At 39.1% G+C, this 17,576-nt stretch overlaps 5 protein-coding genes across 6 annotated transcripts; 3 read left to right on the top strand and 2 right to left on the bottom strand.

Moving 5' to 3' along the window:
* The first annotated feature begins 399 nt into the window (after nt 1-399).
* On the top strand, nt 400-3,551 carry LOC122075418 (pentatricopeptide repeat-containing protein At2g13600-like). Its single transcript, XM_042640443.1, has one exon. The coding sequence runs from the start codon at nt 661-663 to the stop codon at nt 3,007-3,009; it is 2,349 nt and encodes a 782-aa protein (XP_042496377.1). The 5' UTR covers nt 400-660; the 3' UTR covers nt 3,010-3,551.
* A 675-nt stretch (nt 3,552-4,226) lies between these two features.
* On the bottom strand, nt 4,227-7,063 carry LOC122075419 (polygalacturonase At1g48100). 2 transcript variants are annotated; one of them, XM_042640444.1, is made up of 8 exons: nt 6,705-7,063; nt 6,486-6,614; nt 6,177-6,344; nt 6,047-6,082; nt 5,759-5,966; nt 5,405-5,486; nt 4,989-5,097; nt 4,227-4,893 (listed from the first exon to the last, which is right to left on the bottom strand). In XM_042640444.1, exons 1-8 carry the CDS (start codon nt 6,984-6,986, stop codon nt 4,492-4,494), a joined length of 1,416 nt encoding a protein of 471 aa, XP_042496378.1. In that variant the 5' UTR covers nt 6,987-7,063; the 3' UTR covers nt 4,227-4,491. The 2 variants fall into 2 exon arrangements, with proteins under 2 accessions (XP_042496378.1, XP_042496379.1); XM_042640445.1 differs by lacking the exon at nt 6,177-6,344.
* Nucleotides 7,064-11,804: 4,741 nt separating this feature from the next.
* On the bottom strand, nt 11,805-12,997 carry LOC122075213 (cysteine-rich hydrophobic domain-containing protein 1-like). The gene is made up of 3 exons (XM_042640162.1): nt 12,603-12,997; nt 12,394-12,488; nt 11,805-12,205 (listed from the first exon to the last, which is right to left on the bottom strand). The coding sequence occupies exons 1-3, from the start codon at nt 12,879-12,881 to the stop codon at nt 12,202-12,204; spliced, it is 378 nt and encodes a 125-aa protein (XP_042496096.1). The 5' UTR covers nt 12,882-12,997; the 3' UTR covers nt 11,805-12,201.
* A 1,395-nt stretch (nt 12,998-14,392) lies between these two features.
* Nucleotides 14,393-15,955, top strand: LOC122075624 (cysteine-rich receptor-like protein kinase 3). The gene is made up of 2 exons (XM_042640707.1): nt 14,393-15,547; nt 15,823-15,955. The coding sequence occupies exons 1-2, from the start codon at nt 14,797-14,799 to the stop codon at nt 15,885-15,887; spliced, it is 816 nt and encodes a 271-aa protein (XP_042496641.1). The 5' UTR covers nt 14,393-14,796; the 3' UTR covers nt 15,888-15,955.
* Nucleotides 15,956-16,021: 66 nt separating this feature from the next.
* LOC122075257 (cysteine-rich receptor-like protein kinase 2) lies at nt 16,022-17,507 on the top strand (the record flags this gene model as incomplete). Its single annotated transcript, XM_042640219.1, has 4 exons — nt 16,022-16,156; nt 16,251-16,461; nt 16,616-16,850; nt 17,036-17,507. Coding segments are annotated over 4 exons (744 nt in total), but the record flags the coding sequence as incomplete, so codon positions are not given.
* Nucleotides 17,508-17,576: the final 69 nt, after the last annotated feature.

Raw genomic sequence — 17,576 nt, 5'->3', positions numbered from 1 at the left:
ATGATTATAAAAAGACTAGAAGGAGATGAAGGTGGACTGACTTTGAAGCTTCAGTTATGGTTCTTTCATACAAACCTGCAACTCGATCCCCAATTCCCCATACAACTCTTCCCTTTTTTTTTACTTTATTATTTAATAATCTAGTCAACCCATGTTCCTCATGGCTTACTTGGGCCACCTTCGATTTAGTCCTTAGTAGTAGACCTTAGCGACCAAAGAATGTTCTATGTGGCAGCTCAATTGGGAATCCAAAGGGCTTCCATTTGATGATGCTCTCTTTTATGAGAAATTAATCATTAATTTAGTCTATTATATACGTTTGTTTTTAAAAGTGATAATTTATTTCTTTTTAAGGCAGGGTTTCCTTTAACGCTGGTTTACTAATTTGTACGAAGGATTTGGATCTCCTCCAGCATCAGGGATCCATTTATTCTATTTACTGATTTAACGGTTTAATCGGTTTACAACTAATGGTTTTCGGTTAAAATTGAAACCAAACTAATTATTAGAGTTTGAAATCAAAACCAACCCGATTCGATTCGATTTGGTTTTGCGATTTCGGTGCTGAATTGATACCCTCTTTTCCAGTCACCAGTGTGGTTCGAAGTCTAAATACAGCGAAACAGAGAGGACCTATGTAGAGCAGGATGCGGTTTTGTTATGAAAGTCAGTTTGAGATATTTTCCATTTTCCCGGAAGCTTCATCAAGGAACATGGCAGAAATTTGGGTTGTTTCCTCACCAATTTCTGCCCAATTTCTCGTCAAGTACATTAAATACTTCTGTAACCAACAAACTGGAAAAAACAATCGCTAGTCTCATTGGCATCAATCCCAGAACAGCTTTCGTAGCTTATGCAGAAACTTGTGTTTCTGTCTTAAAGATCCTTTCCACTCATGGCTTTATCAGAGAAGGGAGAGCATTTCATGGGCATTTTATCAAAATGGGCATCTCGTCAGATCGATATATAAGCGTCAAGCTCCTTATCATGTACTTGAATTGCAAGATAAATGTTGACGTTGAGGAGATACTTAGAGAATTTGGTGGGTTTGATATTGTTGCTTGGAATTGTATGATCACGGCTCGAGTCCAGCAGGGCAATCTACAAGCAGCTCTTCAGTTGTTCGATGAAATGCCTGAGAGAAACGAGGTCACCTGGACTGCATTGATTGCGGGGTTCATGCAATTTGGAAGAGTGGATGATTCATTGTGGTATTTCGAGAGGAACCCATTTCAGAATGTAGTTTCTTGGACTGCAGTAATCAGCGGTTTTGTTCGGGATGGGTCAAATGTTGAAGCCTTGAATTTTTTCTGCAAAATGCTTGAGCATGGAACCAAGCCAAACAATGTGACCTTTACTTCCATTCTTGGAGCTTGCATTGGGTTGGGTGATCTTAAATTAGGCCGGAATATTTTGGGATTGATTGTTAAATTGGGTTTTGAGGACAATTTATCTGTTTGTAATGCTCTAATCACATTTTACGTAAGGATGGGTGAGTTTGACTTGGCATGGAGAGTTTTCGATCGGATGGAAAGCAGAGACGTAATTTCTTGGACTGCGATCCTCGATTTATATGTTGAGATGGGGGATATGTTAGAAGCTCGTCGGATTTTTGATGAGATGCCTGAGAGAAACGAAGTTTCTTGGAGTGCAATGATTGCAAGGTATAGCCAAGGAGGGGATGCCAAAGAAGCACTGAAACTCTTTGTTGACATGCTTCGTGATGGATTTCGACCAAATCTCTCTTGTTATTCTAGCATTCTTAGTGCGTTGGGTAGCATTGAGTGTTTGCGTCTAGGGACAAGCATTCATGGAGATGTTATCAAAATTGGAATTGAAAGGAATGTCTTTATAGGTGGCCCTCTGATTGACATGTATTGCAAATGTGGGCAGACTGCAGATGGACGTCTTGTCTTTGAATTGATTTCAGAGAAGAACTTGGTATGTTGGAACTCTATGGTTGCAGGGTATGGTTTAAATGGTCAACTAGAGGAAGCTAAGGAGTTGTTTGAGCAGATCCCTAGGAGAAATAGTATCTCCTGGAATACAATGATTTCTGGTTATGTACAAAACGAACACTGTCATGAGGTGTTGGAGGTTTTCAATCAGATGTTGTTGTCAGGAGAAACTCCAAACGAATCTACATTCTCCAGTGTCTTGCGTGCTTGTTCAAGCTTGGCCTGCCTAGAGAAAGGCAAGAACCTTCATGGGAAGATTATCAAACTTGGGATTCAGTATGAGCTCTTCGTGGGGACTGCACTTACTGATATGTATGCAAAGTCTGGGGACATAGAAAGCTCCAAGCAGGTTTTGAATAAAATGCCTGAGAAGAATGAGGTCTCTTGGACTGCAATGATTCAAGGGCTTGCAGATAATGGGCTTGCAGAGGACTCTCTTAATCTGTTTGATGAAATGGAAAGAACATCGAATGTGGCTCCTTCTGGGCTTATGTTCTTAGCTGTTCTTTTTGCTTGTTCTCATTTTGGATTGGTTGAGAAAGGGTTCAAGTACTTTGAGTCAATGGAAAAGGTCTATGGTATAAAGCCAACTGGTAGACACTATACCTGCATTGTTGATTTGCTGGCACGATCAGGGCACCTTAGAGAGGCTGAAAATTTCATTAAAGCGATGCCATTTCAACCTGAAGCTAATGCATGGGCTGCTCTATTGAGTGGTTGTAGTGTTTATAAGAATGAGGAGATAGCAGAAAGGACTGCTAAGAAGATCTGGGAATTGTTGGAGGAGAACTCAGCTGGTTATGTCTTGCTGTCAAATATATATGCTTCGGCTGAGAGATGGAGTGATGTTTCAAGAGTGAGAAAATTAATGAGGGAGAAGGGATTGAAGAAGATTGGTGGGTGTAGTTGGATTGAGGTGAGGAATCAAGTCCATTCTTTCTATTCTGACGGGAGCCACTCACATTTGTCTGATATTGTCAGGATTTTGGAACTCCTTATGTCCGAAATGATGGTTGCTAGTCTAAGTGGTGAATTTGAGGTTCAGATTTAAGAAACACGTGAAAGCCATTGCTGAGTTCTTATTTGATGGATATCATTTGTCAGAAATTATTCCAAGTTCCTGGTGGCTAATATGGGTTTAAATGCATTTTCTTGGTGATTTCAGGAGCCCCAGTCAGTGGACTCATTTGCTTCTGAGGCTCCAAGGAAAGCTGAAATTTTGAAACTTCTGATCTTTCTCATTGAAGGTATCTTAGTGATAGCCCGGCATTGAGATTTTTGTCCTAGAGGTTGTTTTTTGATACACCATCAACTTAACACTACTCTCTTTCCATGGGGAGGATCAGAATTCTGTATTGTGTGCCAAGAAATGCTCAGAAGGCTACTGCAAAAGTGGGCCATCATGCGTTTCACTTTTCATCTCTGATTGATGTAATTCAAACTAGAAAAAGAGGGGGGCCTCTTGGTGGAGTTAGTGCCCCGGCAAATCAGCTTTTCCATATAAAAATAGGAAGGTCTCAATGGTCTGAATGAAGGTGTAAAAGGTCAAGAGTGAGGGCAGGAGAATAATAAGAATGTCATTAATTCGATTAAGATTTAGGAGGCTACAGCTTTAGCTTTTCTGTTTTTAGCTTCCTTCTTCCACTAAAATTTGGGTTCATGCGCATGCAGTTCAGTTCATAAAATTAAAGGTGGTGGACGGCTCACGCACATCTCCCCAATCATCAAACCAAAGTATGAGAGAGAGAGAGAGAGAGAGTTTATTGGGGTAGACCCACCAACCGGTTGCAAATTCCAAACCTTAATCTATTTGTACATTTGGGCATTGCCTGCCCAATTTACTTGTGATCAGGCACGTTGGCTGGGTCTTGGACCACTTTGGCCTGGTACAGGAGCTCTAAAGTCTTCCAGTCTTGTCTATTAAATCCTTCAAATACCTAATTATATAGTTTGGAGAGAGACATTGTTTTCTGACTTGGACCTGTAACTGCTTAGTGACAAGGGAGGAATCCTACTGTTGTGCTGAGATCCGTCGTCTACAAAAATTCCAGTTAAAATTTGCGAAATCCAATTTAATGGTGGTAAGTACGTTGTCTTTTAATGAGACTCTAATTACATGCTAGCTGAGATGTTTAAAATTTGTTTATTTACCCTGCAAAAATCTAACATTATCCTAAGCAGGAGCTCGAAATGACTGATTAGTGATTATGGATTAAAACTCGAAAATTTGTCTGTTAGTCTGACTAATACCCTGTCTGAAACAAAGAAAAGGGAATGTTAATCCTTGTTATCTAAGAGGTCATCACCTTCATACAACAAACAAATTGAAGAAGGGAAGCATATAAACATAAGGAAAATGGTTCACTGAGCTGCCTTAGATGATACTATTGCCTCCTTTCTCTTTCGAAAACCACTCTGCCCACTATGTAAAAAACTGTTTTATTGCTCCTCATTGGTTTTTTATGCTGATTGCTGAGAGAACTCATCTCCCTAAATATAATTACAGAAGTGTGAGCAGATAAGTTCGGATTGGCTAACAAGAGTGGTCATGTGATCCCGCCGGTCGCTTAGCCCAACTACCACCCCTACGCAAGCAATAATCCATGGCTGAAGGAACAAGAGGGGCCTGTGACTTCCCATAAGAATTCCAACACAAAGCCTGTTGAAACCCATTAGAACCTGGCGATGGCTCTAACTGAATGTCGATTAGATCGACATCGATGCACGGAACATTGTTACTACATGCCAGATGAATGGGTTGCAGAGAGTAAGTCCCAGTAATCTGATTATACTTGACTCCTGTTATTGCCACTGCTTCTGTCTGGTTCTTGCAGAATCTCCTGTCACAGTAGTACTGGTCGATCATGATCGGAACCTCCACATCGGTTACTTCAATGTTGGAAAATGAAACATTCTTCACAGATCCCATACCTCCCTGAAATCAGTTTATATCTACAACATTTCAACTTTCTATCTACTTAATATAATTTCTTCAATTAATCTGAAGCTTTGATGTATAAGGACTTGTACCTGCCATGTTTTGATCCTCACTCCAGATAGAGCATTTTGAATATTGATGTTTTCAATCACAATACCAGAGACACATGCCACTGTTTTGTCCTTCCCTAGCCCTCCTAAACTGAAATTCCGACATACATTCCACGGGGAGAGAGAGAGAGAGAGATAAAAAAAATGTAAAAATGTTAGTGAAGCCATTGTTTTATGGGTTAAGCAAAATCAAAGAGAGTCAGGATCAAGTCCTCGTGATTTTTGTACGGTGTTTGATCCACACTTGGACTCCACTTAAAATAAAAACCAATTAAAAGAAAAGAGAGATTAAGTGGAGTCCAAGTGTGGATCAAACACCATAGGAGAATCATTCTCATACAAGAACCTGATCCATACTCAATCAAACATAGTTGATGTCATTGATCATTTGAGTTTACCTAACACCATGGCCAGGGCCGCAGTTCACATGATGAACATGAACATTAGAGCATCCAGTTTGAATGGATACACAATCATCTCCTGTTAAGAACCATCACTTACCAATCAAGACATTATTATTATTATTAAAAAAAAAAAAAAAAAAAAGGAACAGGTGTGCCATTTTGGTTTAGTACGCACCCAGTGTACATATCAAGTCTTTACTTAACTGTCAACTGGGTACGTAAACACATATATGAAACCCCAACATGAAACATGGCAGCTCATTAGAGAACTTCTTAAGCAGCCTTGATTGATCAGCAAAGCAAATAATTATATGTATAAGAAAGAATTGGTGGGATTCATGTTCTAACCACATCCAATGTTGGAATGCTTTATTTCCACATCATGGGCATTTTGAAGGTGAATGCCATCAGTGTTGGGACTATCACCAGGTGAAGAGATGGTAATATTGTCAACCTTAACTCCTCCACTGCCATCAAATTTTAGATGGCACCCAGGACTGTTTATGATGGTTATGTCCCTAATGTTCACATTGTAGCTTGCATAGAACCTCAAAGCCTGCAAAAAGAAAACCCAGATAATTATAATAATCTCATCATATATACAGCCATTTTGATCCAAGAAAGATAATTTCTTACAGTTGGTTTCAAATCTGGTATATGTTTGGATCTCCTCTGCAAGAACAAACGAGAGAAAAAGTTGTGTTAGCACCTCATTGTGAACCAGAGAGAACCAAAGAGAAAGGAATGCATCCCTTATACTGATGACCTGAACATAGTTGACTCCTGAGGGATTCCACCAAGCAGAACCTTGGCCATTAACAGTACCAGTTCCTTGAATGGTGAAGTTATGAACCCACTTGAAGTTTATCCATTGAAACAAGCTGGATTTTGCCCACGAACCTATCTTTGGAGGAGCTAAGAGAGACCCATCTATCTGTTTAAAAAAGAAAAAGAAAAAAGAAACAGATGATATTCTGTTTCTCTTTCTCTACGTGAACAGTAATGAATAGCATTTTGGGTAAGCTTGGTTTGGTGGGAATGTGGGATTAAATGGCAAGAAAGGAGTATTGCAAACCTGAAGAACAAGATGAGGCATACATGGGCCCTGGAGAGTTAATGGTTTGATGAGAAATCTGAATTCTGATGGGATTTCCACTGTGGCCGCTGGAACCTTGCAGGCAGCTTTCCATGCTGCTACAAATGCCTGTTCTATTTCCCACATTGCAATAAGTTAGTACATTTGACAATCTCTCTCTCTCTCTCTCTCTCTCTCTCTCTCTCTCTTTGGTTTTACCTTTGAGTCATCAGAAACTCCATCACCCTTGGCACCAAAAGACAAGATATCATAAATGTTTGTGTGGGTAGGATATGGACCATAGTAAGGAGATGAAGCAGGTAAAGGGACAGGAGAATGCACTGGTCCAGCAGCAGTTTGGTTGTTGCCAGGCCGTTTCTTCTGTTTCTGATGCTTCTTGTTATCCTTCCTTGCCTCCACTGAGCTTGCAGAGTACTCAATAAGTATCACAATCAGGAGAAGCAGAATGAACAAAAGAGATAAATTCTTGACTTTCTTCATCCCTGATTGTTTTAGCAGAGAGAATTTGAGCTCTTGTTGGAGCTTCAGGTGATGCTCTAGTACTGGAAACAAACAGTTTAAATAGAGGAAGGTTACAATAAGTGATGGCCTTAAATCACCCTTAACAGTATTGCTCAAGATGTCCCTTCAAATTATGAATTTGGCCCAACTGATCTTTCCAGAAAAAGTTGTTTTTTATGCTAAATTTCACAAAGGATAGTTTGTCCTGTTCCTAACAAAGCTGAAACTAAAGTACTCTAAAATAAAGCCAAGATAAAGTGCTAGCTAGAAGCCTAGAACTGAAACCTTGTACATAGTTCTTGGTCATTATATAAGAGTAAACCTAAAAAAGGCCTTGGTTCCAACTATAGAATGAACATAGAAAGTGGAAAGGAAGTACCCACTTCAGCAATAGGGCTGTTATATATGTCTTGTGTGGAGGTTGGCAGAAGAACCCACAGAAGACACAACAAAGTTGGGCTTGTATAGGTGGGCCTAAGCCCGTGTTTCCTACCTCTTGATTAATTATATGACTGTGAACTTACCAAAATACCCCTGAAGCAATTTTCTCTTGTTTGCATAAAGTTGCAAATTAAGGAGTGTTCAAGCTCAATGTGGTTGGAGACAACAGTGGTAGGTGAGAGCTGAGGGAAGGTATTTTGGTCATTTGAGAGTGGAGTGGTGGGTAGTCTTTTTAGTTGGATAAAGTCCTAATTCATGGCTTATGGTGGGGTAGGATGGAATTTGTAGGGGGAGAGTTGTAGGTGTGGTTCACATGTTCATAGTTCAGAGATTGGAGGCTGGAAGGATAAAAAGGCCAAAAAGGGTTTCTCTAGTCACCTGTAGTGCTTTATGTGCAACATAAAATGCTTGTTTCTTGTCCTCTTCTAGCACGTGGTGGGCACCCGTTGGAATTGTCGGTGCCTTTATGAGCTTATGCAGCCACGCCATGATCTACAGTATTTGGACCCTCTTTCTCTCCACTCCCGAAGGGACAGAATACCACTGGTTTTACAACTCGGATTGAAATTGGTTGAATCCATCGATTTTTATTAAACCCGATTCTACACATTGGTCCACAGCCAGCCTGAGCGATTCTGATTGAGTTCGACCGATTCTAACTTGAATTGATATTAGAAACACTTCGAGATATAAAAACTTTTCAGTATGGGAGGAAGATGTTACTTTCTCATATCAACTTATAGGGGTTGATCCTATATTGATTTATATGGGAATTGATGTAGGTTGATATGATCTTGGGTCTCCTCACCTTATAAGCCGATTTATAGGATTGAGTTCTTCTAGAATTTTATATGTGCTCAAAAGGACAACCTGGTATTAACAAATGAGAGCCCCTTAGAAAATGTTACCTGATCTTGATCCGGAAAGATTTAGGCAGTGTTGGTAATGCATTTATTCTCAAAATGTAATGCGTTCTGGACTAGAACGCATTCAATAAATAAGAAGAAGAAGATGTGCGTTACAAACATACCATGACGGTTGTGGAGGAGACCAACCAGTTGATATCTGAGATCTCTTCTTACTTCAAATATCTCTAATACGAACCTGGGTAGGAGAGAATCTTTGGTAGAAACCCATGACGTGTTTGCTAAAGCATTCTCAGTTATAAATGCATTCTACATTTTGAAAATGAGAATGCACATCCTTAGAATAGATTAGATCTTTTGCCATTGTCATTGGTGATGTCACGTTATAATTGGGCTCTGAATTATTCATTAAATCTTTTTCCTTAGGCTTCGTTTGTTTCGGTGTAAAATTTTACCAATAAAATTTACATATGAAAATTTTAAATGGAAAATTTTACAAGAATAATTTTACATGTTGATAAATTTTCCTATTGTTTGTTTTCAAAAAGTAAAATAAGGAGTAAAAGACCATTGAAATTTCTAAGTCCCAACTTAACTCAGTATTGATATATATCGTTTGATGAAATGACTCACAAAAATGAAATCGTTTCTGGTTAACAAAGCATACAATATCGCTCCAAAACCAACAATAATTTAAAGAAAATTTTGAAATTGATTCAACCCCAAAGATAACCAAAACATCTCAGGCCTTGCCTTCCCCTCTTAGTCACAATGACACAAGCACCAGTCTCCTCGTGGGCAATAGCACAGCCCTTGCCAACATCTCCATAACCACAGTCGACAGCAACTTTGCCGGCAATCATAACATCAATGGCCCTCATCAAGCCATAAATGGGAAAAAAATCGTCTGCAATTCCGATCTCGTACAATTCCGTGCAATACCACCTTCAGACGGTGACACGTGTATTGATACCCATACAATGGTTCAGATCTGATTTAAATGCCTCTTCACTGATTTAATGTTTTATTAGTTGTACCAAATCTGGACCATTGAATTGGTATCAATACACGTATCATCGCCTGAAGGTGGTATTGCACGAAATTGTACGAGATCGAAATTACAGACGATTTCAACCCCCATCAATGAGTGAGCGGCAACATCCATAGAAGTTGTCGAACTCTCTCTAGGTAACAGAGTAGTTGACGTTGATGGCTGTGAAGAGCAATGTGTCGTTAGCTTACATTTGCATCATCTTTATTTAATTCACTCTATTTGTATCTTTCTGCGACATTTATACAAACAGAAAAGGTGGTGTTAATTGCCATACCGAGAGAAGAACAGAGAGTGAGGAAGCTTCGTGGTATCTCTCAACAGGAGACAAGTTAATGATACAATGGGAATCCTCATTGCCCTCACTGGTACTGTATCTTTTTCCACCTTGAAAACGACTCCCCCAAGCCATCCTAAAAAGGTTGGAGATGAGAAGGAAACATACTGGGGGGCCTGTTGGTCAGGAGGAGATTGAAAGAAGCTAAGATTGGAACCAAGGTCATGCTTCACCCAAAGATATTGCAGGAGTACCAGCGAACCTCGACACCCAGAAAAATAAGATTTCGATGAGAACGATAGTCTGAGTGGCCACGTGAAGAGAGAGTGATTCAATCTCCTTTTAAGGGTTGCAAATATCTGAGTAGAAAGACGTCATACCAGGCATCTTGACCTCAGAGAGCTTGATCTTGAGCAGATTGAAATCGGCCTGCAACGTGTCTTTAACTTAGTATTTTCCAACTGAAGAGGCCTTCCTAGCGACTAGCAGAGTCATTGCGTTAAAGCCCCAAAAAAAATCTGTCGCTTCTGGTAAAGAACAGGGCAGAGAAGGGTGAACCGAAAGAAAAGTTCTTCGCAACAGGGAGCGACTCACTATAATGGAGAAGATACCGGGGGAGAGGCCATAGGGAAAACGATGGCAGAGCAGCTATGCGAAGGCGATGGGGAAGACGAAAAGAGAGAGAGGTCTCCTCGTTTTGTTTCTTTCGATTTTATCGAGAACGAGAATTTATCGGGAGTTTTACCGGCGATTTTCCGTCCATTTTTTACGTAAAATTTATTGAGGAATTTTCCGGTAAATGCTATGGTTTTGGTAAATTTTCCCTAATGAAAAATTTTCAAATTAAAAACAAACAACCGAAAAACTCATTTTACGATAAATTTTGTTTTACCGACTCTTTTACGTCGAAACAAACAGAACCTTATTATATGAAGTTGAAAATACAATTTATTTATCCAAATAGAGGGTCAAATCTCATATTTAGAGATTCTTTTTCTTTCTTTTCTTTTTGGGGTGGGGGTTAGAAAGAGATTCTCTTTTCACTATGGTGAAATTTATTAGTCCAATTGGTGAAAAGAATCTAATCCTCTTCCACATTTGGTGAAAGTTTTTCGTTATCCATTTAAAATGAAGATAAAATCTCATCATATATGTAGTCAATCTCATTTAGTTAGGGTAAGGCTGAATTGTTATTATTGTTGCTCTATTGGAATATGGTCTAGAAGTTTATAGAAGATTGATATTCCATTGCATATATATATATGTTATACTTTAAGAAACAGATTTAAATTTTTAAAAATTCTCTCCCATTTCTCTAGGAATGATTTAGATTAATCACATGTTGTTAAATTTAAAAACTCTCTCTCTCACTTCTCTTGTTGGACAACTATAGTCAATGGAGAAGAATAGCTCTCATCATAGATCCAACATGAAACCTATGAATTATCATTATCTATAAACTAATTATGTGTGAATCATATCATAATACATGTATGTACCATTACATATATTGTACAAGAATGCTAAACAAACATATAGGCTTGTGTGGCTTTTAGGCATTCCCAACCACGAACACAATGGGTCTTACTATTTTCAAGGGAAGAATCAGAATGTTCTGTGGTTGAGGCTTGAGGGTGCCCCAAAGCCATGTGAACCACATGGTTACTATATTTCACTATCTTTATGGGACATTTTTTTTTCTTTGTTGGTGTAAAGTATATATTAGTAATTTTCATTTATATATTTTAATTTAATTTAAGAAAACTAAAGTTTTAATTTATTAAAGTCATAAAATTCTATGGTTGTGTATTTATATCTAAACAATTTAATTTTTATGTATTCCTATAATTTATTTCCATTTTTTTTTTTTGTTATATTTTATTATGCTTCTGTGTGCAACACTAAAAAAGTGAATTAACAATACTCTATACTTCAATTTTTTGCTTCACTACACTGACAACAATACTCTAACAAGTGATTCCTTAAAAATAAATAAATTGATGGAGACCAATTGCACTTGTTGATCCAAACCAATTAGCAAAATCAATTTAATAATTTATTTTAGGGTAATTTACAGTGCCACCCCCTGAAGAATGCCAATATTAGAGGGACACCCCCTCTCTTTCATCAAATTAGACTCGGACCCCTTGCCGTCAGTCACTGTTAAGTGTCGACTTAAAATGACCATTATACCCTTGCTATTGAAAAACTCATATTTTTATATTACAGTGAAGCTTTCAAATACAGAGAACGACGAGGAAGACGCTTCCCCTTGTTCTCTCCTTCTGTAATCATCTTCTACATCGATAACTTCAGTTGCGTTTGGGGGAACCAGAGGAGTCAAGACATTTACTTCTTCTGCGCCTTGAAGGGCTACGGATTGAACGGGATTTGAAGAATGGTTCTGGTTTCGGTTCCGGTTCCGGTTCCGGTTTTGGTTCCGTGAAACCCTTTCCATTCTTACGGGCGGAACGTAATCTTCATCTCTTTCCTCCTCTTCCTCTTCCTCTTCCTCGTTGTCGTCTTCTTCTTCTTCGTCTTCTTCCTCTTCCTCACTCCTCACCTACAAAAGTATCAAGTGGATTCTATGTGATTTCAAACACGAGTAGACTTTATCAACCACCTTAAGAAGCCATATCCACAATTCTCATGAAATTGTCTTGATCAAGCATAAAGATATCTATGCACTGCCTCCAGCAACCACACATTCCCCAGGTTAAATGGAGAAGAAATGATGGGAAGTTGACTTACCGAATGGAAGACCAGTCAAAGCCAGCTGTGCAATTTGTATTTTTCCATGTTCTAACCAAGCTTGGAACCACTCCAAGCATTGTTACTTTAGCATCCTACAGATAGTGCAGAAGGGATTCATACAAATTAAGGACTAAATGGAAATAAAGCATCAAATCAATTCTCAGTTACAAGATGTTCAAGTGACTAAAAACGAGTGAATCAGATACTTCTTCTGCGCCTTGAAGGGCTACGGATTGAACGGGATTTGAAGAATGGTTCCGATTTCGGTTCCGTGAAACCCTTTCCATTCTTACGGGCGGAACGTAATCTTCATCTCTTTCCTCCTCTTCCTCTTTCTCTTCCTCGTTGTCGTCTTCTTCTTCTTCGTCAAATTCTACAGATTCTTGTGGTAATTCTATTAAATCTGGCGTCGATGCGGTTTCATCGTCTTCTATCCATCCATAGTAAGGAAAGTTACTCGGCATACAGATTTCAGCCATCGCCATCGATTGAAGGAAAAAAAGGAGCAGAGGCGGCGGCGGTATTTGGATCGATGAGGCCGGATCTGTCGGTGGCGGATATGGAGCAGAGGCTGCGGCGGGACTCCTCTCTTCCCTACCCTATTGTGATTCTTCTGAAGCCTCGGGCTACAAAATCTTCAAGCTTCCTAAAAAAAGAACAGGGCTCACAGCTGCTACCATCCCGCTGACCTGAAGAAGAAGAAGAGCTAGAGAAGAAGAAGAAGAGAGGATTTAAAAAACAAAAAGCCTTATTGCCGGACCTGAACCGCTGACCAAAAAGAGGATTTAAAAAAACAGAAAATAAAGCCTTATTGCGTCGTTATTGTCGGTACCTTCACCGGAAGGGGTTGCAGCGGCCGATCGACTACTCCGACTTTCTCCTCCAACTCAGTGACTCACGCGGCGGATATGGAGCAGAGGCGGTGGCGGAAGGGATCTTCAATCGATTTTGGGAATACAACCATTAAGGGCAATTTTGGTATTTCCCTATTTTAAGGGCAAAATGGTATTTAAGAAAATTTTGAATTGCTGATGTCAGCATTTTTTATATATTTTGTAACGATGACTGACGGCAAGGGGTCTGAGTCCAATTTGGTGAAAGAGAGGGGGTGTCCCTCTAATATTGGCATTCTTCAGGGGGTGGCGCTGTAAATTACCCTTTATTTTATGATGTTTTTTAATTATTTTAAACTAATAGATATAAGAACGAAAAAAAAAAAAAAACATGATTGGTGGTAACATGCTACTAAATGGTAAAGGTCCACCAATAGAGATAGAGGGGTTTTTTTGTGAAAATAGAAGGGGTTAAATATAAGAGAAAAGTATCTCTCACTCCCGGGATAAGCTTCTTTCTCTCTCTCTCTCTCTCTCTCTCTCTCTCTCTCTCTCTCTCTCTCTCTCTCTCTCCTTCTTACGTGAAATTACCTTTTTACATGTTATTTATGAATTTATTCCGTCACCCCTAATTGATGTTCTATTCGACACGGTTTGCTTAAAGAACCCTCTCCCTTAGCATAGGTTTGGATGTTAGGCCTAAATAAATGATGGATAATTTGACCATAAAACATAAGATCGTTTGTGATTGCCCCAAACCCATTGTAGGTCTTATGAGGGGTGAACAAAGACTATACACAATACCAACATAAGGGAAAAAAATCGTCTGCAATTCCGATCTCGTACAATTTCATGCAATACCACCTTCAGGGGGTGACACGTGTTGTACCAGATCTGGACCATTGTATTGATATCAATACACGTGTCACCGCCTGAAGATGGTATTGCACGGAATTGTACGAGATCGGAATTGCAGACGATTTCAACCCCAACATAAGAGCTTCCAAGTTTAAAAGGGAATCTCTTCATCCAAGTGATTTGACCCTATAAATTTATGTGTAGTTTAGACATCCTACTAAACCCGGTTTATTTAAAAAGCCGGTAGGATGATGACCGTTGCTGATACAAATTTAAATTCTATCCTTCATTTTTCAGACACCCAATGGCGTCACTGTACTCATCTCCCTTGAAACATGAACGAGGAATTTAGTAGATCAAAAAGGATGCAAGGCTACGCTAGATTGTTAACCTTAGAAACTCCTAGAAGCTCCCAGCTTAGTAGGTTCCCGTAGTTGTCAAACCAGTCTTCTTGTTCTTCTTCTTCACAGCAGATCTTGTGGTTTTGTGCAGAACATCAAACCAAGTGCCTTTTCTTAAGGGTTTCTCCGGATTCATGAAGGGAAGCACAGAAAAGCTGTGATTTTGAAATGAGAACCTTCTTCTTGTTGTCTGTCAATCCAAACATATTTGGAATTTTCAATCTCAACCATAGGCTGTACTGATTTTTTCTGATTTGTAAAGAATTATTCATTATTTTTACATTTTAGGATTTTGGGACTGTCAAACCATGGGTATTACAGAAAACGGCAGGGTTGCTTTTGTTGTCTTCATTGTATCATGCTTTTGGGGGATTTCATTGGCGGACTCCCAGACAAGTATCGTAGGCTTATACTGCGACACAACTAATGCTGCGTCAGGTGCTTTTTTTGCCGATTACTTTATTCCCGCAATGGATAGTCTAAGCTCTCTTGTAAATCAAAATGGGTTTGGGACTACCGTTGTCGGAGAAGGCCCAAATGCTGTTTATGCTCTTGCCCAGTGCTTCAAAGACCTAAGTTCAGTAGATTGCGAACTTTGCTTCTCAGTAATTCGATCCATTCTCCCTAAGTGTTATCCTAAGATAGGAGGAAGGATTTTTCTGGAAGGGTGTTTTGGTCGTTATGAAATTTTTTCGTTCTTCAATGAAGCCATGGATTCAGGGGACTCAAAAGTATGTTCTTACAGTATGAACAGTTCCCTGCCTGATAAGTTTAAAGAAATTGTTAACGAGGCTGTTGGGAATGTTAGCACAGAAGCTATTAAGAATCAGGGTTTTGCTGTTGGATCGGTTTCAAACTCCAATATCTCAGTATTTTCTCTTGCCCAATGTTGGGAGAGCTTGGACAATCAGAAATGCAATAGTTGCCTACAAGCTGCTGCTTCTTTTGTCAATTCATGTTCTCCAGCTCTTGAAGGTCAGTCATTTAATGCTGGTTGTTATCTGAGGTATTCAACTGGGATGTTTTGGAATTCACTTCCGACCACCTCGAATTCATCAGGTAATCTTGAAGGCTTTCTTTCTAAAAGCTTAATCAAAATAAGTTAAATATATCACTTTCAGTTTTTAATGTAATCAAGAAGAGTTCAAAATTGCCCTCCCTCTTTTTGAAAAAATGAAACACAGAGAAACATGTTCCCACACCCACAGGTAGGTACCTGCACTAACACACACAGATATTTAGCTCTTCTATTTGAACTTTCTTTCCATGCTTAGGTCAATCATTTTTTTTTTTTTTTTTTTTTGGCTATAATGTCAACCGAAACTTGTTTCCAGGAAATCATAACACCTTATGGATTATCATTGGTTCTGTTGGTGGAGTTGCGCTACTTTTAAGTTGAATTGGGAATTGGAAAGCCAAGGGATACTTCCGCAGTTCAGATTCTAAGTCTCTTAAAGGTAAGCAGCACAGAAAGAAATTTATCAGAACTAAGGAGACAATTATGTGGAAGGAATTTTGATCTATTCAATCTTTTCAGCAGGAGCAGGATTTTCTGCTTCCATTTCTCAGTCCAAGCTCAATTTCAGATACCAGGAATTGAGGAACGGTACCAAGAATTTTGACACATCCAACAAGCTTGGGCAGGGCAGCTATGGAACTGTTTACAAGGTAGAACAAAGACTCAGAAAATATCTTAATATGTTGTCAAACCTGACAACATTTGTGACTAATATTTCTTTTCCCCTTTTTTGATATGTTGTAGGCTGTACTTCCTGATGGAAGAGAAGTTGCGGTGAAGAGGTTGTTCCTGAATACAAGACAGTGGATTGATCAGTTCTTAAATGAAGTGGATCTGATCAACTGCCTCCACCACAAAAATCTAGTGAAATTGCTTGGTCGCAGCACTGATGGCCCCGAAAGCTTGCTTGTTTATGAGTATTACTTCAACAAGAGCCTGGATCAGATTATATTTGGTATGTTGTTGTATCAAACTTTTCTTGTACTTTGTCTTAATTTTCGTAGAGGTTGCGGCTGACATGCGCAGAAATAAGAGTTAAGCCTATGTTAATGTTTAATGATTTACCTACACTGGTTATTTCGTAATCTAATTCTGATAATGTGAAACAGATCATAGCCGAGCAAAAGTTTTACACTGGGAGAAGAGATTGGATATTATTCAAGGGGTGGCAGAAGGTCTCTCTTATCTCCATGAGGAGTCAGAAATCCGAATTATCCACAGAGACATCAAAGCAAGTAATGTTCTTCTTGATGATAATTTTAAGCCCAAGATAACAGATTTTGGACGTGCAAGATCTTTTGCAGAGGGTCTAATCCATCTTAGCACTGGAGTAGCAGGAACACTGTAAGAGATCAACTTGGTCAATCAATCTTTTTATGTTTTTTGAATAAATATATGTTTGCCCCCAAACTTGCATAACACTATGCTGAGTTTTTCAACTTTCACCAACAATTTTTAATTTGCTGTAAAATTTTCAATCATTTGGTTAGCTTCTGTGATCTTTGAACTAAAAAAGCAAGTGTCTGCAGAGGATACATGGCTCCTGAGTATGTATTTCATGGCCACCTAACTGAGAAAGTTGACTTATACAGCTTTGGAGTTCTGATTCTTGAAGTAGTAACAGGTCAAAGGTGCAGCAGCGAGGTGGGATCACAGGGACGGAAATCTTTCTTAGCAAGGGTATGTAACTAATTTTCATTCTCAGAATGCCAAAGGTAATTTGCGGGCTTTTTATCTTTGTGTGTCATTCTGGAAATCACAATATATGCTAATTGTCTACAACTCAACTCATCATTTTTCCATCTAAACGGAGTTGGCTACATGAATACTTTTTATCCATTCAGCTCTATTCAAAGTCATACTTGTTACTAGTCCTAAGCTTTACATGTATTTCCTCACTTCTCCTAGAGTCAGTTTAGGTCTACCCCAGGTTCTTTTAGCTAATTGTCTCTACAGAGAATATATCACCCATGTTTTCAGGTCCTAGGCTGCAAGTGCATATCGGGCTTGCCAGGATTTCAGGCCTCTGGTTTAAGGAGGTAAAAAAATCATCAATAATGAACTCTTTTG

This window comes from Macadamia integrifolia, chromosome 4, assembly GCF_013358625.1.
Source record: "Macadamia integrifolia cultivar HAES 741 chromosome 4, SCU_Mint_v3, whole genome shotgun sequence".
Lineage (NCBI taxonomy): Eukaryota > Viridiplantae > Streptophyta > Magnoliopsida > Proteales > Proteaceae > Macadamia > Macadamia integrifolia.
Note: the sequence above shows the minus strand (reverse complement) of the source record. Positions and strands in the feature narration are given on the sequence as shown.

What these genes read in the sequence shown, in the direction of transcription:
- LOC122075418 (XM_042640443.1), top strand. Translation starts at nt 661, where the DNA reads ATGAAAGTCAGTTTGAGATATTTTCCATTTTCCCGGAAGCTTCATCAA.
- LOC122075419 (XM_042640444.1), bottom strand. Translation starts at nt 6,986, where the DNA reads ATGAAGAAAGTCAAGAATTTATCTCTTTTGTTCATTCTGCTTCTCCTG. An exon ending in GCATTCCAACATTGGATGTG is followed by an intron (nt 5,487 to 5,758) that starts GTTAGAACATGA and finishes GGTTCTTAACAG; the next exon opens with GAGATGATTGTGTATCCATT. An exon ending in GGCCCTGGCCATGGTGTTAG is followed by an intron (nt 5,098 to 5,404) that starts GTAAACTCAAAT and finishes TCGGAATTTCAG; the next exon opens with TTTAGGAGGGCTAGGGAAGG.
- LOC122075213 (XM_042640162.1), bottom strand. Translation starts at nt 12,881, where the DNA reads ATGGCGATGGCTGAAATCTGTATGCCGAGTAACTTTCCTTACTATGGA. An exon ending in CCCTTCAAGGCGCAGAAGAA is followed by an intron (nt 12,489 to 12,602) that starts GTATCTGATTCA and finishes CACTATCTGTAG; the next exon opens with GATGCTAAAGTAACAATGCT.
- LOC122075624 (XM_042640707.1), top strand. Translation starts at nt 14,797, where the DNA reads ATGGGTATTACAGAAAACGGCAGGGTTGCTTTTGTTGTCTTCATTGTA. An exon ending in GACCACCTCGAATTCATCAG is followed by an intron (nt 15,548 to 15,822) that starts GTAATCTTGAAG and finishes ACTTGTTTCCAG; the next exon opens with GAAATCATAACACCTTATGG.